The 23087-nt window shown below is 42.5% G+C and overlaps 1 protein-coding gene and 1 pseudogene across 2 annotated transcripts in view; both read left to right on the top strand.

Annotated features, from left to right (window-relative positions):
• ankrd27 (ankyrin repeat domain 27 (VPS9 domain)) overlaps positions 1-23087 on the top strand; it is a 61300-nt gene that overhangs the window by 7607 nt on the left and 30606 nt on the right. For both annotated transcript variants that reach the window (XM_049574683.1, XM_049574682.1), the window contains exons 2-12: positions 1009-1131; positions 4456-4566; positions 6154-6462; positions 6674-6733; positions 8593-8646; positions 8953-9018; positions 9650-9726; positions 10348-10469; positions 13558-13636; positions 16277-16409; positions 16518-16610. In XM_049574683.1, coding sequence (XP_049430640.1) covers positions 1030-1131; positions 4456-4566; positions 6154-6462; positions 6674-6733; positions 8593-8646; positions 8953-9018; positions 9650-9726; positions 10348-10469; positions 13558-13636; positions 16277-16409; positions 16518-16610 — 1206 coding nt within the window. In that variant the 5' untranslated portion in view covers positions 1009-1029. The remainder of the gene's footprint in view (positions 1-1008; positions 1132-4455; positions 4567-6153; positions 6463-6673; positions 6734-8592; positions 8647-8952; positions 9019-9649; positions 9727-10347; positions 10470-13557; positions 13637-16276; positions 16410-16517; positions 16611-23087) is intronic.
• Positions 18425-21548, top strand: LOC125887691 (nuclear factor 7, ovary-like; annotated as a pseudogene).

A 23087-nucleotide genomic window follows, 5' to 3' on the forward strand; every position in this document is an offset into this window, starting at 1 on the left:
AACAGTTATTGGACGGGTTGTCATGAGATTTGGATCAGACATTCATGATCCGCTCAGGATGAGTTGTAATAACTCAGGTGACTAACTTTTGGTTGTATTGCCATCATCAGGTCAAAAGTACAGCCTCACAGAGCCGCTGTAGACCTTTTAAGGCCAAAACACACCAGCAGCAAACGCCACGTGTCAATAAATGTACAACCCCACACCGGTGGTGGCTTGACACGCGTTGGCTCTCCTGGATGCACCAACCTCAGTCACTTCACGCCACTGTCCACATCACTTCCAGCTTTAGCGCCTCTGCTTATAGATACTTGCTCCCGTAGCAGCTCTTATTCTCTGCTCCTGTGGCAGCTCGACTCCTCTCCTCACCACTGATGTATAAAGAGAGCTCTGTAGCTGTTGCTGTGTCTCGTGTGTGACGGAGAATGGATGAGGAGAGACTAGCTGTTGAGGTTGAGAAATATCCCGAGCTAAATGACCCACAGTCTCGTCATAAAGACCATGACCAAAAAGATACTGCCTGGAGAGTCGCAGATCTGCTCCTCAGGTGAGGAATCAAGTTTAGTTATGAGCTGTGCACACATGATTTCCAGCTAATGCAGAGTGGGAGAATAAACACATCTCTCAGTAAAAGTAGTAATAACTTTGCCAGGTCGTCTGTGGACGAGCTGCAGCGTGACACGTCCAGTGTGTGCTTGATTTGTGTCACATGACGCGCCATGACACGGTGGCGCCGATGTGTTTTCAGCTTTAGTCTTGTTTCATTTTCTTTCTTTCATCAAAGCATCCATCTGAATTTCAAAAACTTCAAAAATTAGCAAAAAATCAGCAGTTTATTCAAATGTCACCATAATGACATACAGGTGTGATCAAATAATAAACAAAAAACTGGTTTGAAAATGTAATCTGATGTGGTTCAGACTATCAGCCATCATTGATGGAGCCTCTACGGCCTCTTTGCACCTTTTGAGTCTTTGTTTAATCAATTCCTTCTGTTACCCTCTGCAGGATCTAGACCTCCAGCTCCTTATGGCTGTGTATGATGAGAACATCCTGAAGAATCCTTTCTACTTGGCGTTGGAGAAGCAGAGACCGGACCTCTGCAGCCGAGTGGCAGAGCTCCACGGCATCGTGAGTCACACCTGTTACCTCCTGGTAGTTGTTAAAGCCAGCCTGTCTGTGTGTCACAACAACAGAAGAACATGATGATGGATGATCTAACATGATCACAGTTTAATTTTTTGAGGAAATTGCTGCCTGGAAATCCAGTTTAAAAAGTGGTGGCCTGAAGGGGAGGTGTCCACAATTTTAATTTCATTTATTTTATTTATAAGGACAACACACACATTAATCATTTCTGTAAAGGTGCCAGTGTTAGCCAGCTGGCTACTTCTCAACTGCAGTCCTTTGGCAAGATGTTTTAAAACCTATTAAATGGTAAAACTCACAGAACAAAGACAGCAGAACACCATAAAGACAACAATAGAAGACATACAAAGCAACAAGAAACAGCAGAACCTCAGTACAATGCAACAGCAACAACAAAAACAAACAGCATTTTAACACAAATAGTCCTGCAAGTAACATGAAGCAACAACACACAGCGAAGCATCACATGCAGAGCAGCAATACACAGTAAACATAGATAACATACAACAGTCATTACACAGATCTTAAAGGGCCAGTGTGTAATATTTGGCATGGTTTATTGTCAAATCTGAATCTGAATCTGAATATTCTACCCATTAATATGTTTATATAAGTGTATAATCGCTATAAAATAAAATTCGTTTGGTTTTCGTAGCCTTATAATTATGCTTTTATATATATATATATATATATATATATAGCGAGGGCCTTGCTTTAGAGAGGTCGCCATCTTGCGCCGCCATGTATGTAAGGCAGCCCGAGCGGACAATCCAGCCAGCCAGAGAACGCGTTTCGCATGTATAAATAAACCAACGAAGACAGCGGAAGGAAGAAGGAGGAGGAAACAGCAGAGAGTGTTAGTAGTTCGTCGATGGAGAGTAGTGAAAGGTTTTTTAGTTATAAAGTTTGCGAATGGACCACACTTACCACGCAACAGGAGAGAATGAACCCGAACCGTCATCTGCGAGGAAAAGAAGACGCAACTTCACTCCTTGTGATGCACTCTCTGCGGCGCTTTTCCTCCTGGTGATATATCTCCCCAACAATGGTAGCAGTAGCACCGAATCCCATTCTGTGCATTCAGCCTCTCTTCTCGCCCGCTCAGCATCCAAGTTCCTCATCTGTATGCTCCGGCTCTCATCTGTATGCTCCGGCTCAAACAGGTATGGCTCTGGGTCTGTGTCCGCTACAAGAAACTCTTCAAAATCGCGTTCAAAGTCGTCCATTACAGCTACTATAGTCCGGAGATATTGCTAGGCTAAATAAACAGCTGAGCTCTGTTTACCGGCTACGCTGTCAGTCAGTCTGAGAGAGTATAAACAGAAAGCATCACTTTAGAATAGAACCATCACTCTTTTTACTGCTGTCTTTTGTGTTCAGCGTTCAATTTGTCAATAAAAGAATGTCGGAAATCATTTCTTTCATTTTATTATTTTGTAATTTAACAAGCACTTTGTTTGATTTTAGAACAAATTTTAGAACATTTTCATACAACAGAAAATTGAGCACACTTTATCTGTTTCCTGATCACAAGTAATACTGTACATGTGATATTATGGCATATCTTCCTCATATCGTGCAACCCTAATTTGGTGGTGTGAGATCCTGAGCCCAGATCCAAGACCTTGGACAGTGCTGAGCAGTGTCAGATCCAAACGAAAGACCCATCTTTTCTCACTTGCTTTTATTTTATTGTTTTGTCTTGTTTTACTCTGTCTTTATCTTTTTCTGTTGTTTTTATTGTGTTTCTTGTGCTTTAACCGGCGTAATTTGTAAAGAATTTAGGGTTATCATTTGGTATGAAATGTGCCATATAAATAACTTTACCTTGCCTCGCTGGGCTGTGGACGACTAGTGTCTGGAACTTCTAAATAACGGAAAACAAAAACCAAAAACTAAAAGCTTTACGGTAGAAATGGCAACAGTGTCGTCGTTTTGCCAGCAGAGACTAAAACGTGTGCATGCAAACATGCTGAAATAAATGAGGAAACACTGCAGAGAAAAAAATTCCATAGTGCAATAGAAACTGTGACACTGCAGGTGTAAACAGACCGCAAATATCAAAACTCCACAGCAGCTGATTTCACCTCCTCCTCTCTGGTCGGAGGCTAACCTGCTCTATGTGTTGCGTAGACCTGTGTCAGTGCAGGGCTGTGGACTACTGTTTACTGTAAAACCAGAAATCTCTCAAGTTCCTACAGTCTGTTTTTAGCCTCCCAGGATGCATCAGACTCATCATTTGTGTTAAAACGTGTCAGATCAGGAAACAGAGGCGACTCATTTTCAAAATAAAGTGACATGTTAAGCTGTTGGGCAGCTTCCTGTCTTGAGAGCAGATTGCACTTTGACAAAGGGTTGTTTTTTTTGTGGTTTCAGCTCTCTCCGCTGCTTCCTTCTCTCTCAGCCCACACTTTCCCCTCAGTGCATTTCTCAGTTCATATTAAATCGTGGAAACTGCCAGTATTAGATTAACATTTATTTCAGTTTGTCAGGGATTCAAAGTGTGATTGCTAAACGAGTTTCCTCAATCAGACGAAACTTTAAAAGCCCAGCGAGCGAGAAAATGCAAACGCTGGGAAAAGTGACAAATATCAAATGACCTAAACAACTGTATAATCGCTCTCTGGAACATGTTTTAGCTTGTCAGGATGTCTGAAACCTCAGCAGATGAGGATCAGATGTCTGAATGTAGGCCAGCAGCAGCAGCAGCTCTGAATCATCACGACTCCTCTGGAAACTCAGCTGATCTGAACGCTGTCAAAACAGCATCAGCTCCTAATGCGCATTTCACGGCCGACTGCTGACCTGGAAAAGCACTTATACCAGACACAAGACAGTACACACACACTAACCATTGCACAATACATCCTGGTTTCACAAGCATTTTCTGGCTTGTGATCAGATTTCCACATCCTTAAATCCTTGTGTAGCTGTTATTCAATAAAACGTCAGTTTACCATATTAAGTGATGTTTTCCAAGTTTCAAGAGGATGGAGAGAGGTCTGAGTGAAGTGTAAAGAAATGATGTTACATTTCAAACCTGTACTGCCTTTAGGCACAGCCATGCTCTAAGCTAAATGCTAACATCAGGATCAGACAGTTTCCTCTTGTGATATTCTTGTCGTTCCTCGTCTGGACAAAATCAAAACTTCTTGCTGCTCGGTCACATCTCAGCAGCTCAGAGTGAAAACAAATTTGAAACATATCAGTATAACTTGATTTAGTTTGGATCAGACTGTTTAAATCAGTGTTGAGTGGTTAAATTGAATGTAGAAGTAAAATGTTTTCTGTCCCACGTCCCTGCAGGTTCTGGTGCCTTGTTGTGGAAGTTTGACCGTCAGCAGCTACTCAGACTCTCAGTTCGACAGCTATGTCCTGCAGCCTGCGGAGGACGGATACCAGACTGTGGATGGAAAGGTTTGTCTAGCTTTGATTTAATCAATCATTAGAAGATTCAGTTTTACCCTCTGAATGGAAAGAGGCAGCAGACATGTCTTTCATCAAGGCAGGTGAGCAGCCAACCAAGAGCTGCTGAAGGCTTACTCACCACCACACAGGACTGGCAGCTGATGGTTGATCTGGGTAGGCAACTAAAGTAGAGATGTACTGATACCACTTTTTCCTCCCTGATACCGATTCCAGTCCCTGAACCTTAGGTGTCTGCCGATACCGAGTACCGATCCGATAACAGCGCGTTAAATAAGAATGGATGGGGTATGAATTGTTGTATGTCTCAACTCCTAAAACTCTATGTAAAATATTAAGAAATAAATACATAATAGTAGAATGAATGCCATAAAACTTTTTATTATTATTATTATTATTATTATTATTATCCAGTGTTGACACAGATCAAGACACAGGTTAAAGTGCAGCCACACAATTTAGTAAAAAAGACATTTTAAAGGCTACAGTAGAATGCTTTTTAAACTTCGCTCCGTTTCCGTTTCGTTTGCCTGTAGCGTGCGTATGCGTAATGACGGGAGGCATTACGTGGTATCAGATTGGTCATAGGCTGTTCTCGCCGATACCCGATACTGTATTTTAGGCAGCATCGGAGGCATTTCCGATACTGGTATCATGATCGGTACAACTCTAAACTCAAGTTCCCAGCACACATCACAGTGACATCTTTGCGTCCTGGCATCATCATTCTGTCAGACGCCACTAAACAACTTGCCCTGATAGAGCTGACTGTGCCCTGGAAGAGGCATTTGAAAGGAAGGATGCTAAGTACCAGGGACTGGTGCAGGAACGCAGGTGGAGAGCATGCTGCCATCCAGCAGAAATAGACTGCAGAGAATTTGCCTTCCCAACCTACACCATGAAGAAATAAGCCATCAGGGCTGCGACAGACGCAGCAGAGAGAGCCTCCAGGTGGCTCTGGACAAAGAGGGGCGATCCGTGGATTAATGCTGCTGGGACGTAAGTCGGGGCTTGATCAACCCTGGCTGGGTCCCCTGGGCGAGGGTGTATGATGTTGCGAGACCTGAAACACCTGGTGAACCCAGGATATGTCACTGATGATGCGTCCCAGCAAATAAGAGGCTCCTATTAAGCCCCGTTTCCACCAAACACTTTCGGTATAGCACCTTTGGAAGCAACAGTAACCCTTCAGACATGGTACCTAGACCCTTGCATTCCCACTGCAGACAGTCCTCTTAAATGTGGGCGGGGTTGTTGTCACTCACTGCTCTGTCCAGCACTCGCTGTATTTCCTCATCAGCGGTGACACAGATGGAAGTCTGCACCTGGTTTATCGTCCACAGAACGAGGCTGCACGCCCACATTTTCACAACAAAATAGAACAGGCTGCAGTGAGAGTCTCTCTCCATGGGATATTTAAAAATAGCAGCTTTGTGCATTTAGTCCTTCTCAGGCAAGCTCAGGGGTTTAGTGTTGCTGTACAAACAAACATTTAAATACTTAATTTTATATAACAGTGATCCTGATGTGGGTGTTCTACTATCGTTATAAATACTGTACTGTAATACTGTGTTTCAGGAGGTCAGGATCCAGGACAGGCAGGTCCTGCTGGGATCCGGCTTCCCGACTCCCTCGTCAGTCCCCATTCTGTTTGAGGAGACCTTCTACAATGATCAGGAGCAGAGCTACAGCATCTTGTGCATCTCCAGGCCTGTCGAGGTCGATCCGAGCCCGGCTGAGGCCAGCCCGCCTCCCCCCTACTGTCTGAAGAGCCTGGAGGATGTCAGGGAGTTCCTCGGCCGCCACGCCCAGAAACTGGACAAATTCATCCACGGCTTCTGTCAGGCCTTCAGAGAGCAGGAGAGGAAGGGACTCCGACACCACATAGTACGACTGATTCAACTTTCCTCCTTTGTCCTCTTCTTCACCGTCTTTGACATCTCTGTTCTCACTTACCAGCAGCAGTTCAAACAAAAACATTTTATTTTTCCTTTAACAGTAATAATAACCTGAAGAATAATTAAAGTTGATTTTAGAAGATGAAATATTTTAAGCTTCTCTACAGTCCTGACGATCCTCCTGTCCTCTCTCCTCTCAGGACTCTGTGAACGGTCTTTACACTAAATGTCTTCAGTGTCTGCTGAGAGACTCTCGCCTGGTGAGTAGACCCTGACCTGCAGGACCAACTGATGGAGATAACCCGAGCTGTTGGCTTAGAGATGTAGACTGGGTCTCAATTTTTAGGATTCTTTGAAAATAAATGCTTATACTGAATGACGTAACTGGTCGTTGAGCGATGTACCACTTTAAAGAATCTGAGAAATATTGTAGTTTCTCATTATCCACTTGTGCTGGTCAGTAGAAAAACTTCCATTTAGTAAAACCGGGGTTCATTGACAAAAATAATGTGTCCACAGGCTAATGTGATAATATCACATGAACCTTCTTCAGCAAATGGAGAATTGTAAACGTCCAAAATGACTTTTTCTGTTTAAATAATAGCAGTCACACATTGACGGTCCAGTGTGTAAGATTTACGGGGACATAGTGGCAGAAATGGGATATAATACAATAAGTATGTTGTCTTTAGTGTATAATCACCTGAGAGTAAGACTCGGCAGTGCTGATCAAATATGAATCAAGCTTCTGTCACTTCACTTGCTATTTCTCACCTCAGATGTTTTCAGAATCATATTTAGTGACTGTTCAGCTGTAAAATGTGAAAGTTTGCGACCTGGCTGCCGTGTTGGAAACTAAGCCCCGCCCACCGGCAGGACCAACTTTCTCATGTTACAGCTAAACAATACAACTTAACACGTGAACTTTGGTTCTGCAGTACGTGTATCAGTCTGCATACTGGACACTTTAATACAAATACACAAATTGTTACAGCTTTAGTTGAGATGGACTTGAAAAATTTGCGAACCTGTCCTTTAACTCCCCTGTTTGTTCTTGTCAGCAGCCTGAACATGATTTGCATCACAAATAAATGGATGTTTTAACTTGTCACACAGTCGACCATCAAGTGCTGGAGTTTCATGTCAGAACGTGTTCTGTGAGCTTTGGTATTGTGTCAAACTTTATCGCTTATTACGCTAGTATTTGTTGACCATTTTAGGACAACATGCTGGTGATAAACCTGGAAATTCATTTTACCAACTGCATTAGTAGTTTTGTGCTGTGTCTCAAATTGCATACTTCCATTAGTACACTTTTATGTAGTATACTATGTGGAGTATGTAGTTGTTGGCGTAGTGCGTAAATTTCGAGAGGGTAGTGTCTCAAACCAAACACGGCACTTACCGGAAATGACGGCCCCAAATTAGCTAGTTAGCAAACTAGCATTAGCATTCGCGTTATCGTTCGCGGTACCAAATCATTACAGACTGCTGAATTAACCCAATAAACATACTGCTGGCTTATACCCGACAACAGTATAGTGGTGCTTAGTGCAAAAAACACATGTATTTGTACAATGCAGTGATGTTCACAGTTGCACAGTCCTCTGCCACCATTTCCAGTTTGAAAAGTGGTCCCTCCCCTTCCCCTACGTAGCCAAGATGGCGACCATTGAGGGCGAAAAGTGTCCATAGTTCCACACTCAACTTCTTGACCGTTTTGAGTGCACCGTACTCATAGTGCACTGCATTGTTCCATAATTCTCAGTGTGAATGCACTGACACTCAAAATATTGAGTGTAAGTACAGAAGTACGTGATTTGAGACACAGCATTGGTCTCTGTGTGTCTGGTCTTGTTTGAGGAGGAGCAGTCTCAGGTTCTCTAAAGGCCTTCATGATCTGTGAATCCTTGAATCACGGCACAAACATGTAGATCAGTAATAACACCGCAGGACACAGGATGTCTTGTTAGGCTCTGCGGAGTCTAATAAGATCCTCTGCGTGCTTCTCTTGTGTCAATTTTCTGCCTAATCACAGTAACAGGAGGAGCTGTTGCATCACATCCTAAACGGTGACTAAGACATTCGCTGCTCTGATGAATGTGTTGTTTTTCTACAGAAACTTCTGGCGAAGCAGGAGCTTCAGATGACTCTTCTCAAACAGGCGGTAGAGGTAACATCACTACGATCAGTACAGATCAGATTCACTGTCTCTAGTTTCAGTAAAGACGTGTTCACGCATTAAAGTTGAAGTCTGTTTCTGAGGCACATCACATGGAAACGGATCCCACTAACAGAGGACATAAATATATCCATGTAAACACAGCTGAAAATGAAGCCATTGACTTTGATTATGTGCAGTCCAGCAGACTCACATAATCAAAGTCCTTTGCTAATAAAACTGATGCTAGTGTTAAATTGTGAGTTTGCTTTCTCACAGCTGTAAACTAAAATGTTTCTTTTTTTCTTCTTATCCTAGATGTATGTTCATCATGGTATCCATGATTTAATTTTTAACTTTGTGGGAACGCTTGAAGCCAGCCAGGTATGTTTGCTCTCACTGTTCTGTCACACTGATGGGTGAATTTACAAAGATTGAAGCTGTTGAAAGCACCATGAATTGTGCATCACTTGCACCCGGTCTCTGGTCTGATTCACAGAAGATATTCCTCTCATGATATTAACCGCACAAACACGCTCATGCAGTGTTACAGCTGAGGGGATTTTACCCTTTTTGTGTCTGATTGTAATTATCTATGTAGCAAAATATAAAAGTTGTGATGGAGAGAGAAGAAATAAAACAGTGAACTCCAGAGCTGCTTTCTGCCTAAAGAAGTGTTTCATACTTATCTGTATGGACAGATGACACTGGGGGTTAGTGACTGTTGTGACAAAGCTCAGGGACTTAATGCTGTTAGACATTATAGCACATTTCTAGAAAGCGCTCAAACTTTTGAAACACTCTTGGACAGTGTGGAACATCTCAAACTGAGGGCAGATTTGAAAGTTAAACGAAGTGCCCTTTCTTTATTTTGTTGTCTCTCTTTGATTTTGCCACAATGAAAGTTTCCCATTAATGACTGAAAGATGCAGTGGAAACAGATGTGGCTGTACTTGTGTGTGTCAGTGATGTGTCACAGAGCTGATCTCGTGTCTGTTCTGCTGCTCGTCAACAGGACGCTGCCTTCAACAAAATCACCAGGAGTCTGCAGGACCTGCAGCAGAAAGAGCTGGGAGTCAAAGCTGACTTCAGGTCAGTTCAGCATGAGGCACCTGATGGTTGATGCGTTGTCTGTTTATGATCCACTGACTGGACTAGTGTCGGCCATTATGGAAGTGAAAAGGTCAAAGTGAGATAACAGATAAGGAGGAGTTTCCTTTATGTTTTTGCTGATGTTGGGTTGTGTGGTGCTGCACTGGTGCATTCAAGAATACTCAGACGTCTGAGAACTTATATGCATCTGCCACAAAGAACTGCACTGATGAGCCATATGGTTAAAAAATCAAATCCAGAAAACTTTTTCTTGAGTGATGATGTGAAATTGGTATTTTTTTCCATCACAAAGTTCTCTGTCAGTGTTGAATGACCAGCTGAAGGCGCACCTGTGTAGTGATGGTGCTATGTCATAAGCATCTTGATATGCCACACCTGTCAGGTGGATCCTGTAAAAAAACAAACACTGCCCCCAACATGGATTTTTAACACATTTGCAACCAAAATTTGAGAGAAATAAATCTTTTTGTGTGCATAAAAACTCTTAAATTTGTAACTACACTCATGAAAAATGGGACCAAAAAACAAAAGAGTTGCATTTTTATTTTTGTTGAGTGTATCTTTGATCTGTAACCTGCTGCTTCTGTCGTGTTTCTGCAGTATAAACTTGTCTCGGGCAAAGAGAGAGCTGAGTCAGCTCAACCAGCAGACCTCCCCCCTCCTCAAACTGCTCTGCCTGCGGAGAGTCGCGCTGACCGCCACCCAGACCCCGAGAGGCACTGGTATGCACCGTCTGTGTGTGTGTGTGTGTGTGTGTGTGTGTGTGTGTGTGTGTGTGAATATATATCTGTTTATTAAATCTCCACTTCTTAAGTTTTCTGATCTCTGTGTCAGGATCAGGATCTGAATATTATAAAAATATAAATACTAACCGCCGTGAATGACGTTTCGCTTATAAATACGGTTGAATTTAGTTTGTTGAGCCAAATTAATCTGAAGGCTTGAGCTTCACTTTCACCACAACATACACCTCTTAACACTCTTATCACATTTATAAGATAAAATGTACTTTTTAAAAAAAAAATATATATATATTTTTTATTGATGATAATGTATTTCAACCTGAACATACAAACCTCAACAAAAATCCCCCCCCAAAACCCTACCAAAGTAAACACACACACACACACACACACACACACACACACACACACACACACGAAAGAGGGATCTTGACACCTAAATTCAACATAGTCAAGAGTTAATAACACAAAAGCACACAGCAATACATATCATCCATGTATGATTATCAGACACAGCTCATCTCGAGAGTACGCAGGAACAAGAAAACTATAAAGGACGAAGGGGAAACATCCACATGCACTCACTGAGTCCAGATATTGCAAAAGAGGAGCCGAAGATTCTTCCCATTATACTCACATTCTGGATGATTAAATCGCAGTTTCTCCATGTGAATAACCAAAACAATTTCACACAGCCACTTTCTGAGGCATTGTGTCTTCCAGTCTTTTAAAATGAGTTTTTTTGCTAGCACCATGCCCATTGAAAGAGCTGTCTGCATGTATGATGGAAGTGTTAAAGAGTCCTTTGAACATCCAAAAAGAGCCTGTCCCTGTCAGGAGAGAGCGTCCTGTGTTTAACCCCCCTGTAGGAACAAAAAAAGGCTGCTTGCTGACGCGTCACTCCAGAGAAAAGTAAAAAGAGAAGGACGTTGAATTTGTCTTGAAAGTGATCCAGGTTTATTGTAACAAAAGGATTAAAAAAAAGCAGCAATCAATTATTATATATATATCAGCTTACTACAGGAACGCTTTCCTTTGTCCGACTCCCGCCACCACACAACCCACTAAAAAAACAAAAAGCCACACCCATAAACCCCAACATGATGACGTAACATAAGCATAATTTCTATTATTTAAACTTATCCATAACATAAACTTAAAGTTCATTATAAGTAAGTAAAAGCAAATATATATTATTTTGGTTGCTACACCCCCACAATTAGGCTACACAATATTGAGGGAATGGAATTCTTCCTTGAAATAGGATAGAAATGGTTGCCAGACTTTATAATATTTATGGGTAGTCCCCTGGGTGGTGTGTTTAAGCCGCTCAAGTTTAAGATGGGACATCACCTCCTCCACCCAACGCCTATGAGAAGGACGTGTAGCCTTCTTCCAACTAAGGAGTTTCAGACGTCTAGCAAGTGGGGTGGAGAATGCTATAGCCCCACCCTGGTGCTTTGTTATCGACGTCTCCTGAGGGACTACCCCAAATAATGCAGTCAATGGGTTGGGACCGATAACCTTATATATGAAAATGTAGTAAATATACCTGTCCAAAACAGAGTCAGTTTAGGGCACAACCAAAACATGATGTGACTGAGGCTAGCTGGGTCCTGTCTGCATCTAATGCAAGTCAGGTCTAAACCAGGGTAGAGTTTGATAGATGTAACCTGTGCAGAACCTTAAACTGCAGCAACCCATGCCTAGTACATATTGATGAGGAGTGTACCAATGTAATTGCTGCCTGCCAGTTTATATCTGATATGGTAGTTCTTAGTTCTTCCTCCCACTGCCTCGCTAAATGGTTAAGTGATATGGATGCAGCCCTCTGGATATTATCATGTAATACAGACACCAGACCTCTGTCAACTAGATCCATACTCAAACATTCATCTATTCATGTACTCTGAGGGGTAGTTTGACTCCGTACCTGTAGATATCTAAAGAAATCTGACTGGGGGATATTAAAATCCTTCTTTAGCTGTTCAAAAGAAATGAAATGCCCTTCCTTAAAAAGGTCCTTCACACACCCAGTCCCTCTCCTATGCCACAATTGAAAAGATGAATCTGTGAGAGATGCAGCAAAATTGATGTTTGCTAGAATACAAAACATAAATCCTAAACTGAGACCATATCTTCAGACAGCCAGAAACGATTGGGTCGTTCGTCCAATAGCGTTTGCTTAAGGGTAGTGGGGAACATATTAAAGAGCAAAGTGAAACAGGATTACTCGAATCATGCGCCATTCGACACCAAACCGGAGAGTCATCATCTGATACATCAGAGACCCAGAACATCAGCTTGTGGATTTATGTTTCTGTAAATCTAATCGTTCTTAATTCAGCTGCAAATAAAATCACATGCAAGTTGAGAAGTGTGAAAGTGAAACTTGCCTGCTTCTCTTTTTCTTTGTTTCTATCTTCTGTTCTTGTCACACATTTATGTATGCTGTGATTTATGTATATGTGAAGTATGTGTGTGATCAAGGACACATCAGAGACAAAGTGTGACTTGTATACAAACTCAACTGTATTTATTTATATAGCACCTTTTAATACAAACCTGCCCCCAAAGTGCTTCACATAAATACAATAAAGACATAACATTTTGCATGACCAGAATTTATAACGACAATAAAATGCTAAAAATCAGTAAATATATAAAATAAACACAAAGGATAAAAATGATGTTTACTCCAAATGAAAAGCCAGATTGAAGGTTAGTAATTCAGCCGGTCACCTCACTGTACTGGCACACTGAACTCTCCGTGATCTCCTCTCACTGTCTGATGAGATCAGATCAGCACGCAGGACAATACCTGCTCTGTCAGACTCTTATGAGTTTGTACAGTTTGCTTTAGAAATCTAAGCTTATCGGCCCACAACAGCCGCCGCTGTCAGCCTGCAGAGTGGTACGATCTGCTCCTAATTAATGTTTGTCAAGCGCCCAATTTAATCATTTAGTTTGGACAGAGGGAGAGTGTAGGGCAGCGTCAGGACTTCATGTCTTTGTGTGTGTGCTGTCAGTGTTTCACTTAACTGAGTGTGTGTGTGTGTCTCTGCAGTCAGTATCGAGGCTGTGTGTGCGGATGACCTGCTCTCTGTCATCCTCTATCTGCTGGTGAAGACGGAAATTCCCAACTGGTGAGCGGGGAGCGCGGGGGGGGGGGGGGGGGACGACCTCTGACCTTGTGGGTTGTGTTCAGGAAACAAAGAAGCTGATTCCTGGAGTAAACGTCCAGTGGTGTCAATCTGTCATCGGTCGTGTGGGGGGAACTGAAAGAGGACGACACAGAAAGTGAAAACTAAGCAGACGTGAGAGCAGCTTAACATAGGCAGAGTGGTAGTTTGAGCTAAATGCTAACACATCTTAGCTCTAAACCAGGACACATTCGTTGACCTGATGATGACGCTAGAGTAACTGCATGTCATCACAATCCATCCAGCAGCCGTTGAGATATTTCACTGAAAACCACAAATGTGAACCACATGGTGATGCTAGATAAAATGTCAGAGGATCACTTAAGTCAGGAGGATTCATTGTCTGAGAAACGGTGACACTCTGTACAACATTTCATCTTCATCCAATAGTTGTTGAGATATTATAGTCCAGATCAAAGTAGTGGATTGATAAACATTGCTATCTATAGAGCCATGGTTAAAAACAAGGACCACACTGTTGTCTCATCACCTGTCACAGAGTTTGTGCTGTTAATTCTGCATTCACAGTAATCATCAGCCAAGACAATGACACTGTTTTTAACCGTAAATAGGGAGTTATAGGAAGTCTAAATAAGATACTGTGTCTGCATTTGAGTAGAGGTACAATACAAACTCTGTGCACTTGCATCATGGATATGATGGCAGTGTCGGCCTGTCTGTTCCAGTGTCAAGATCAAGACCAAGAGCAGACCAGAGCAAGGCTCGCGCTGCACGACACACTTAGACTAAAATAAAAATGCTGTTCGACACTGCCTTCGTCAGTCTGACTGACAGAAGATATTTACTGAACTAAAATATTTTTCCCGTCAGCGCTACAGGAAGAAATCAACAGTGTTTGTATCGCTCGACAAAATGACATTTTTTTTTAACAGAAAAAAAGTGTCGCTTTACACTTTGCTTTCATGTCGCACACCTGTGATCGATAACGTTAGTGTCGTCAACATGCATTTAGCGTCTCTGTCAAAAGAAGCAGCCATCTGTCAGCTGCAGCTTCTGCAGAGCTGAGAGGACAGCAGCCGGTCAAACTGCCTTCGCCAGTCTGACTGACAGCACACATTTACTGAACATAAATATTTTCATTTCAGCGCTGTAGGAGAAGAAATCAACAGTGTTTGTATTTATTGATTCACTGATTTAATTTCCCTGCCCTGTCGCGAGTGAGGCAATCTGCCGCTCACACACAGACTGGGGGCGAAGTGATCAAAAGCTATAGGGTTAAGTTAAAAACACATATAATGCAGGATATTTGTTTGATTTAAACAGATGTCTCTGCAGATTATGCTTCTCTTAACATGCAGAAATACCCGGGCTACAAAAAGGTCTCTGGTCACCATGGAGATGACTGAAACCTTTTGCCAAAGCATAAATGGAAAACACCGCGCTGCTCTTTTATTTCTGTCAAGTGACACTCATCAAAAGTGTCAGTGCCCAACTGTAAATCAGGCTTAAGAAGTTGAAATAAACTCAACCATCTTTATTCAACGCTCCTTTTTTACTCAGGTTTTTTAGTGATACCTGCAAAGTTGTGGTCTTGACAGGTCTTGAAATTAAATCCCGAGTCCTCTTTGTCTGAGACTGAGTGGAGATTAGGTAAGAATGAGGTCAAGCCAGATACGAGTACTTTAAAAAGTGGTCTTGAGACTGGCTTTGAGACCAAGACGGATCTCCTGTACTTCAGCAGTGATGTGTTCAGTACTTTGGTTCAGACTAAAAAATCTCAACAACCTCTGCATGAATTGGCATTAAATTTTGTACAAATATCTCGTCTGACTCAGACACTCAAGTTCCCCTCGGCTGAAATGTAATAACGTTGGTGATCCTCTGTCTTTTCATCCAGTGCCACCATCAAGTCAACACTTGAAATTGCCCAGTACTTCGTTTGATTTTCATCTATCTAATTTTCTTCACAATGAGCACTACAGCCTCACAGATCTGACTTGTTTTTTTAATCATGTAACATCACTTGTTGTGCAGTGATTCCCCTCAGCAGCTTGTTTGAAAAAATTCCTGGTTCAGAAACACCTTTAGATGAAATTGATTTATATATTTTTGCCTTCAACATCAGCATAAAGACATGAATGATAAATAATGTGCAAAAACGGAGCAAAAATGCTCGACAGAAACGTCTTACTTCTGCCATAGCTTCCTTCAATAGATTTGACCTGTTTGATTTTGGAAAATCATCCTGCACGAGTCACTTGTGTGTGATTATAGCATTTATTAAATTGCTCTAATGGCTCTATTTTTGGTAGAAAAATTTGGGTATTGAGGTGATAATGTGTGCAGTCTTTGATTTCAACACATTCACATACAACACCAAGCTGTTGCTCTGTAGCCTCGGTGTGACTTCACATCACTATAGAGCAATGACCTGGTGAAGATATTGCACAAGGTAAAACATAATAAACCAAATCTCATGGTTTCTGGTCTGCAGAACCTCAGTGTTACCTCTTCAGTATCTGTATGTGGTCCTTTGAGCCATTGATCTGATAAACAGTGACGACTGCTGCAGGAAATGTTTTCCAGCTGTGAAGGTGGTTAATCGTGTCATTTTGTCCTCAGGATGGCCAACCTGAGCTACATCCGGAACTTCTGCTTCAGCCACTCCAGCAAAGATGAACTCAGCTACTGTCTGAGCACTTTCGAGGCCGCAGTGGAATACATCAACCTGGGGAAGCTGCAGGACTCACACTCTGTGAGTCACACACAACAGGACTTTTATTCCAGTTATCCCTGTGTTGTTTCCCAGCAGCGTTTGATGGTAATGAAGCTCGTCCGTGTATTCTTTGTTGTGTCCGCTCAGGGCTCGGGTGAGCTGAATGACAAGGCGTTGTTCAAGGAGAGGATGAGTCTGCTGTTTCAGAGCGCTGCCACGCCCATCCACTGTCTGTTTGAGGTGAGCTCAGGAAACAAATTAAAACAGACTGACTCAATATTTAGAGTGCAGCTGCACTAATGTGGTTCAATGATTATAATAAACTTTATTTATACAGCGCCACTCATACGAGAAATGCAGAAAGTGCTTTACAATAAGGGCATTATAAGCACTGAGCGCTTTACATGGAAATAGACATAAAATAGACAAGGCAATTCAATATGAAAGGATATTTCATTTAAAAGTGTTGCTGATTTGAGATCCTATTAATTGAAATCACACAGTATTTCTCCTTTTGTCACCTTGTAGGCCTTCTGACGTCATTAACAATCAGAGCCTATAATTCCCAACGGGCACAGACTTGCCAACAGACACTGATAAACCGAAAGTGTTTTCTCAAGAGTTAACCTCACCGCGGGTATTGTCTGTGCCGGGTATGGCCCACAGCTGCCCCAGAATCAACTACCACTCAGCTGTGGCACTGTAGATCAAATAGAACTCACCACAGTCTCTTTCCATCAAAACCACCACCCACTAATCATAGCAAAACCATAAAAAAAAAACAAATCACAGAAAGTCATAAAATCATAGAATTGTAAAACTATAATTCATCAAATCAAATAAGATTTTAAAAGAGTTGCAGCAGCGTGAAGCTTAAAAAGAAAGAGTTTCAGACCTGTATTAGGAAAGTCAGAGCGAGTTAAAGGCTGAAGTGAACAGATACACTTTTAGCTTTCTTTAATAATAATCAAGGTCAGTTACACTTTTCAGGACTGAGAAACAAATGCAAGACATTATTCTCCCCGGTCGTGCGACACTATGGGTAATTGACTAAATGGAAGTTTGAATCATTTAAAGGTTCTGTGTGTAACTTTATTAAAGCCCTGATGCACCAAGCTGATGGTCGGCCGTCGACCAAAGTCGGGCCGTCGGTGAGCGTCTGTCGGCCTAGTTTTTGTGGTGTGTCCCACACCGTCGGCACTTCGGCGTCGGCGGTGGCGGCTTTTCGGCCAATTGAGCATGTTGAATCGGTGGCGGAGCTAGTCGGTGAAAGAGATCACTCTGATTGGCTGTTTAGGTTTTATTCCCCCTTCCAATTGTTTGGATTCAAACGGAGAGCCGGGGCTAGCTGGGAGGCTGGCGGAGCGTTAGCCGCAGCATGACGGAGGGAAGCACAGCCAGTTAGCCTCCGCTAGTCTCTGAGCTAGCCCCGGCTCTCCGTTTGGATCCAACCGGAGCACCGAGCCCTGGTTTGTTATTCAGGTTAAAGTGGGAAGAAGCAGCGGGTTTATCGGGCAGCTGAGTGAAGTGGAGCCTGCAGAGGAAACACCGGGACCGTCTGGATGTAATAGTCCACGGAGGTGCTGCGGTGCTCGGCTGCACAGACAGGAAACCCCTCGGCTGTCAGGATATACCACTCTCTCACTCTGCTCTCTCTCACGCAGACGCAGAACGTACGTGCTACGTGGCCGTCGGATGTAGTCCGTGTAGTGTGTTCAAATGCAACTGACACAGGCGACATGAGGCGACGTAGACGACGCAACAGTTGGCTTTCGTTGCCGCTAGTTCTTTGATGTCGGTTTGGTGTGTCCGCACCTTTAGAGCTGCTCCCTGGCAAAGAATTTTCCTAGTCATCATTTCAGGCCATCAGTCGACTAGTCGCCCGCATGTTTACAATGTACATTTGATTATTAAATTATATGTTGTGGGCGGGGCAACACAATGGTTTGAGTTGAAGGTGTGAGAAAGAATAGTATCAGTAACATTGTTAACACTGTGCTACATTACAGAGAAATACAAACTGTACTAATGAACCTTCATTAATGTAGGACTATATTTTATCTCCAAGTGCACGTCACACACTGAGCGAGCCGCCTGTTAATGACGCTGTGGGCTAATGGGCATGTAGCTACTTCCATGTTTCAGATGATACGTCATGTTTGTAGTTGACCAATGAAGATGAGTTTACATATCACCTTGGGTTCGTCCCTCACCTTCTCAAAATGATCCCACACTTTGGATTTCCTGCCCGACATGTTATTAACTAGCCTGTGGAATAACCGCAGGTACCAGCCCTGGAAATTAACCTGACTCCTGTCTGACTGCTGAGCGTGGACACTTCCTGTGTCTGTCCTTTCAAATTGAAGTCACACATGGTCCAGTTATATAGGTTTTCATTTATTTTGACAAGATGCAGCTCCTGATAGAGTTTTACTTTTTTTTCTGTGACTAAGCGACCAAAGAAATCTTGCCGAATAATGACCTTTCTGGTTGACTAACATTTAGTCGACTATTAGGGGGCAGCCCTAAACATTATACATGTTCTAATCATTTGTTATTTGTGTTTCTGTGATACCGCCTGGGCGCTGTGACACCCAGCAGTTTGCACTGGCTGAATTTGACAGAGAGAACTTAAAATTCTTCCTCTTTTGAGTCCAAAACTATTTCAGATGTCAATAATGTATCTGGTGTCTGAATGATGCTGTTTATATCTCTGTTGCAGTAGTTACTATTGAAGGAAAGAAGAAAAGCATCAATATAACAGCGGATTCATAACTTTCCAACAGTTCTGTATAAGTCTACACACATGCAATCACACAAACACACTAGTGTTTTTTCTATTGATTTACAGAAATGATCATTTTCACAAATTATGAACCAGTTTGGAATTTGACCCGACAAAGCTCCGCCCATTTGCTGACTCACCCGAGGAAAAAAAACAGTAAACTGGATGTTTTTACGCCTCACTGAGTCAGTACACACACACACACACACACACACACACACACTGAAGGACGGACGATAGGATTTACCTTCAAACCAAAACAACCACTTCCTCTGAGAGAGTTCAGCTACAGGAGGGAATACTGGGAATACTGGAATATGACCACTTCAACCAGCTGCTGACTGCACACACTGAACCAGAGTTTTACAAGAAAACAAAGAATCAAAGTGAAAGTAACTTTGAGGGAACGGGGAGAGGCTGAGCTGTCTGTGCCTGCTGTGTGTCAGCTTCACTCAGAGACTAAATGGCTTCAAGATTAGAGGAAGATTTCTGCTGTTCTGTCTGTCAGGACATCTTTAAAGACCCTGTCATCCTGTCATGTAGCCACAGCTTCTGTAAAGACTGTCTGCAGAGCTGGTGGAGAGAGAAACAAACACGGGAGTGTCCAGTTTGTAAGAGAAGACATTCACAGGAAAAACTACCTCCTAACTTTGCTTTAAAGAACCTGTGTGAGAGTTTCTTACAGGAGAGAGATCAGAGAGCTTCAGAGGCTCTCTGCAGTCTGCACTCTGAGAAACTCAAACTCTTCTGTCTGGACCATCAGCAGCCGGTGTGTGTCGTCTGCAGAGATTCAGATAAACACACCAACCACAGATTCAAACCCATCGATGAAGCTGCACGACAACACAGGAAGAAACTTCAGGAAACTCTGGAGCCCTTAAAGAAGAAGTTAAAGGATTTTGAACAGGTTAAAGTGAAGTGTGATCAAACAGCAGAACACATTCAGGTCCAGGCCCGACGCACAGAGAGGCAGATTAAGGAGCAGTTTAAGAAGCTTCACCAGTTTCTAGAGGAGGAAGAGGAGGCCAGGGTGGCTGCACTGAGGGAGGAAGAGGAGCAGAAGAGTCAGATGATGAAGGAGAAGATGGAGGCTCTGAGCAGAGATAGCAGCTCTTTCAGACACAGTCAGAGCCACAGAGGACGAGCTGAGAGCTGAAGACGTTTCATTCCTGCTCAACTACAAGGCTGCAGTGGACAGAGTCCAGCAGCGCCCCCTGCTGGATGATCCACAGCTGCCCTCAGGAGCTCTGATAGATGAGACCAAACACCTGGGCAACCTGACCTTCAACATCTGGAACAAGATGAGGAACGTGGTCTCCTACACTCCTGTGATTCTGGACCCAAACACTGCTGGTACAAGACTCATCCTGTCTGAAGATCTGACCAGTGTGACTCTGGGTGAGGAGAAACAGCAGCTTCCTGATAATCCAGAGAGATTTGATGGTTACTACTGGTCTGTCCTGAGCTCCAAGGGCTTTAACTCAGGGACTCACAGCTGGGATGTCGAAGTTGGAGACAGTAAACGTTGGTCACTGGGTGTGTCAGCAGAGTCTGTCCAGAGGAAGGGACCCATACAGTCTGGATTATGGACAGTATGTCTCAGTTATGGTGAATACTCAGCTCTCTCCCCATCAGATCCACCCACTGGTCTCAGTGTGCAGAAGAAGCTCCAGAGGATCAGAGTAATTTTGGACCGGGACAGAGGAATGCTTTCGTTCTTTGATCCTGATAATGACACACACATACACACCTTCACACACACTTTCACTGAGAGACTGTTTCCATACATTAACACTATGGATAAAGTGAAGATTTTACCCGTGAAGGTCTTTGTGACTGTAGAACTACATAAATGACTATGAGGAACATCAATCAGTTCATGTTTTCAAGTCACACTGGCTTTTCTTCTCTGAGACTTTGAAGAACATGTGACTTTGTTGTCCTGATGTTGGCTGTCATGGTGGAGAGGATGACCATTGTAAAAACAACTAAGAAAACGTTTGCGATTTAAAAAAAAGAAAAAACAACTTTTTATTTGATGTGATGAAACAGGCATGCAGGACATTTACTGTGTCAATAGTTTTACCGTTAACAATTAATAGTTTTAATCCAGAAAAAAAGGGTTTGTATTAATTTCCAAAAAGGTGCATGAGTCGCTTGCTTTGCCATTTTGACCGCAATAAAGTACAGCATTAATTTAATTAGTGGAGATATTTTGCTTGTAGAAACATTCTCAGTGTTGTAAGTTCGTAACTTCATGCAAAACTCACGCAGTTAATGTAGGTGAAGCATTTTTGTTCCCTTGTTACTATAAAATAAAATCTGACGGTTTGGTTTTTCTATAAGTGTAATGTCCATTTTGTGGTGTTCATGGTAAAAAGAAAAAAATTCATAATCCTCTGACTCCGCTTGCTATATTTTTTGAAGGGTTAATTGCAAGCAGACAACCAATTACCAAACAAGAAAAGAATATATCACAGTATATACTGATTTTGGCCGCCACCTTGGTTAAAGTGTGTGTGCGCATGGGGGGCTCCCAGATGTAGCGTCTTTTGTGCGCACAAACCCATTACTTTCAATGTAGATGCACGTCATGCGCGCTCACAACCCAAAGCAACGCTGTGGCGGGGCGCATTCGGTGCGACGCGCTTGTTTTTTCGTCCGGCACACAGCTCCATGGACCTGCTTCTCCCTCCAGTGTTGTGTCAGATCTTGGTTCCCCCTCGGGCGAAGGAAGCCCGTGTGTGGAAAGACGGATGTAGAATGTGTATTATAAAAGAGAAACACATTTCAGGACTGCTGACTTGTATCATCAGAACAGACATGTCCTGTGATTTTCAGCCTCCTTTCATATTTAATAGAGGGGGGACAATACCTGACAGTAATGTTCTCAGCTGTCAGGATGTGCCTGCTGTAAAGGGTAAATATAATCAAGACTGAAAATAACAGGACATGTCTGTTCTGATTATACAAGTCAGCAGTGTAAAGCTCAAGCATGTGGGGGCCTCCATTCATATTTAATAGAGGGGGGACCGTATCTAAAAGTACATCTGTCAAGACGCCCCCTGCCACAGGCCTTTGCCACCTTGGTCTCGAAAAAACCCAGGGAAGACCCTGAGATAGAAAGACTATTGGGGGTTTACAGCAGTTTAAACAGCAACTTAAGACCTTCTTTCCTCATTACTCTTTTCAAACAGTGTGTACCCTATTAAGTTTTCTTAAACTACTTTACATCGTGAAAAAGGGATGTTTAACAAAGGTTTACGTTATTAAATTGGGAGACATTCCAGTACATTGTTTTTAACTTGGTTTGGAGACCAGGCATTCTTCAAGAGGTCTTTAAATGACCACTTGCTTTTTAATAACCAGCATTTACTTGTATTTCTACTTTCAATACTTATCGTAAAATTGCTTTTGGTACTTAAGTACAGTAAATATCAGATACTTTAAAGTATAATATTCTAATTGGTGACTTTAACTTCTACTGAAGTCATTTTCGGATAAGATATCTGTACTTTTACTCAAGTTTGGCTTCCAGGTACTTCAACCAACGTATTTCCTTATCTAGAGAAATGGCGGCATGGCAGTATGCTGATTGCAGATAGCAGACAAGCGCCTGTCAGTTTATAATTATTCAAATTCACCAACATAGGCACAGTGGTAAGAACAAAATCAGCCCTGGCTCATGTGCCATAAATTAGATGGCAATTTTGTGTGTGCTCTTATTTTATGCGCAGAGTAAGAACACTTCTACGCACTTATTATTCAATGAGGTCCAGTGACATTTGGTGTTCTGGGGAGCCTCGATGTTTCTTAGTACAACATTCTGTGGTCCTGCAGTTGATTTAAGGGTTTCAATTCACAATAGATAAGAATAAATGAATGAATATAAGAATATTGTATTAATTTCTCCCATGATGTGTGTATACATG

The sequence above is a fragment of the Epinephelus fuscoguttatus genome, linkage group LG4 (genome assembly GCF_011397635.1).
Source record: "Epinephelus fuscoguttatus linkage group LG4, E.fuscoguttatus.final_Chr_v1".
Taxonomy (NCBI): Eukaryota; Metazoa; Chordata; class Actinopteri; order Perciformes; family Serranidae; genus Epinephelus; species Epinephelus fuscoguttatus.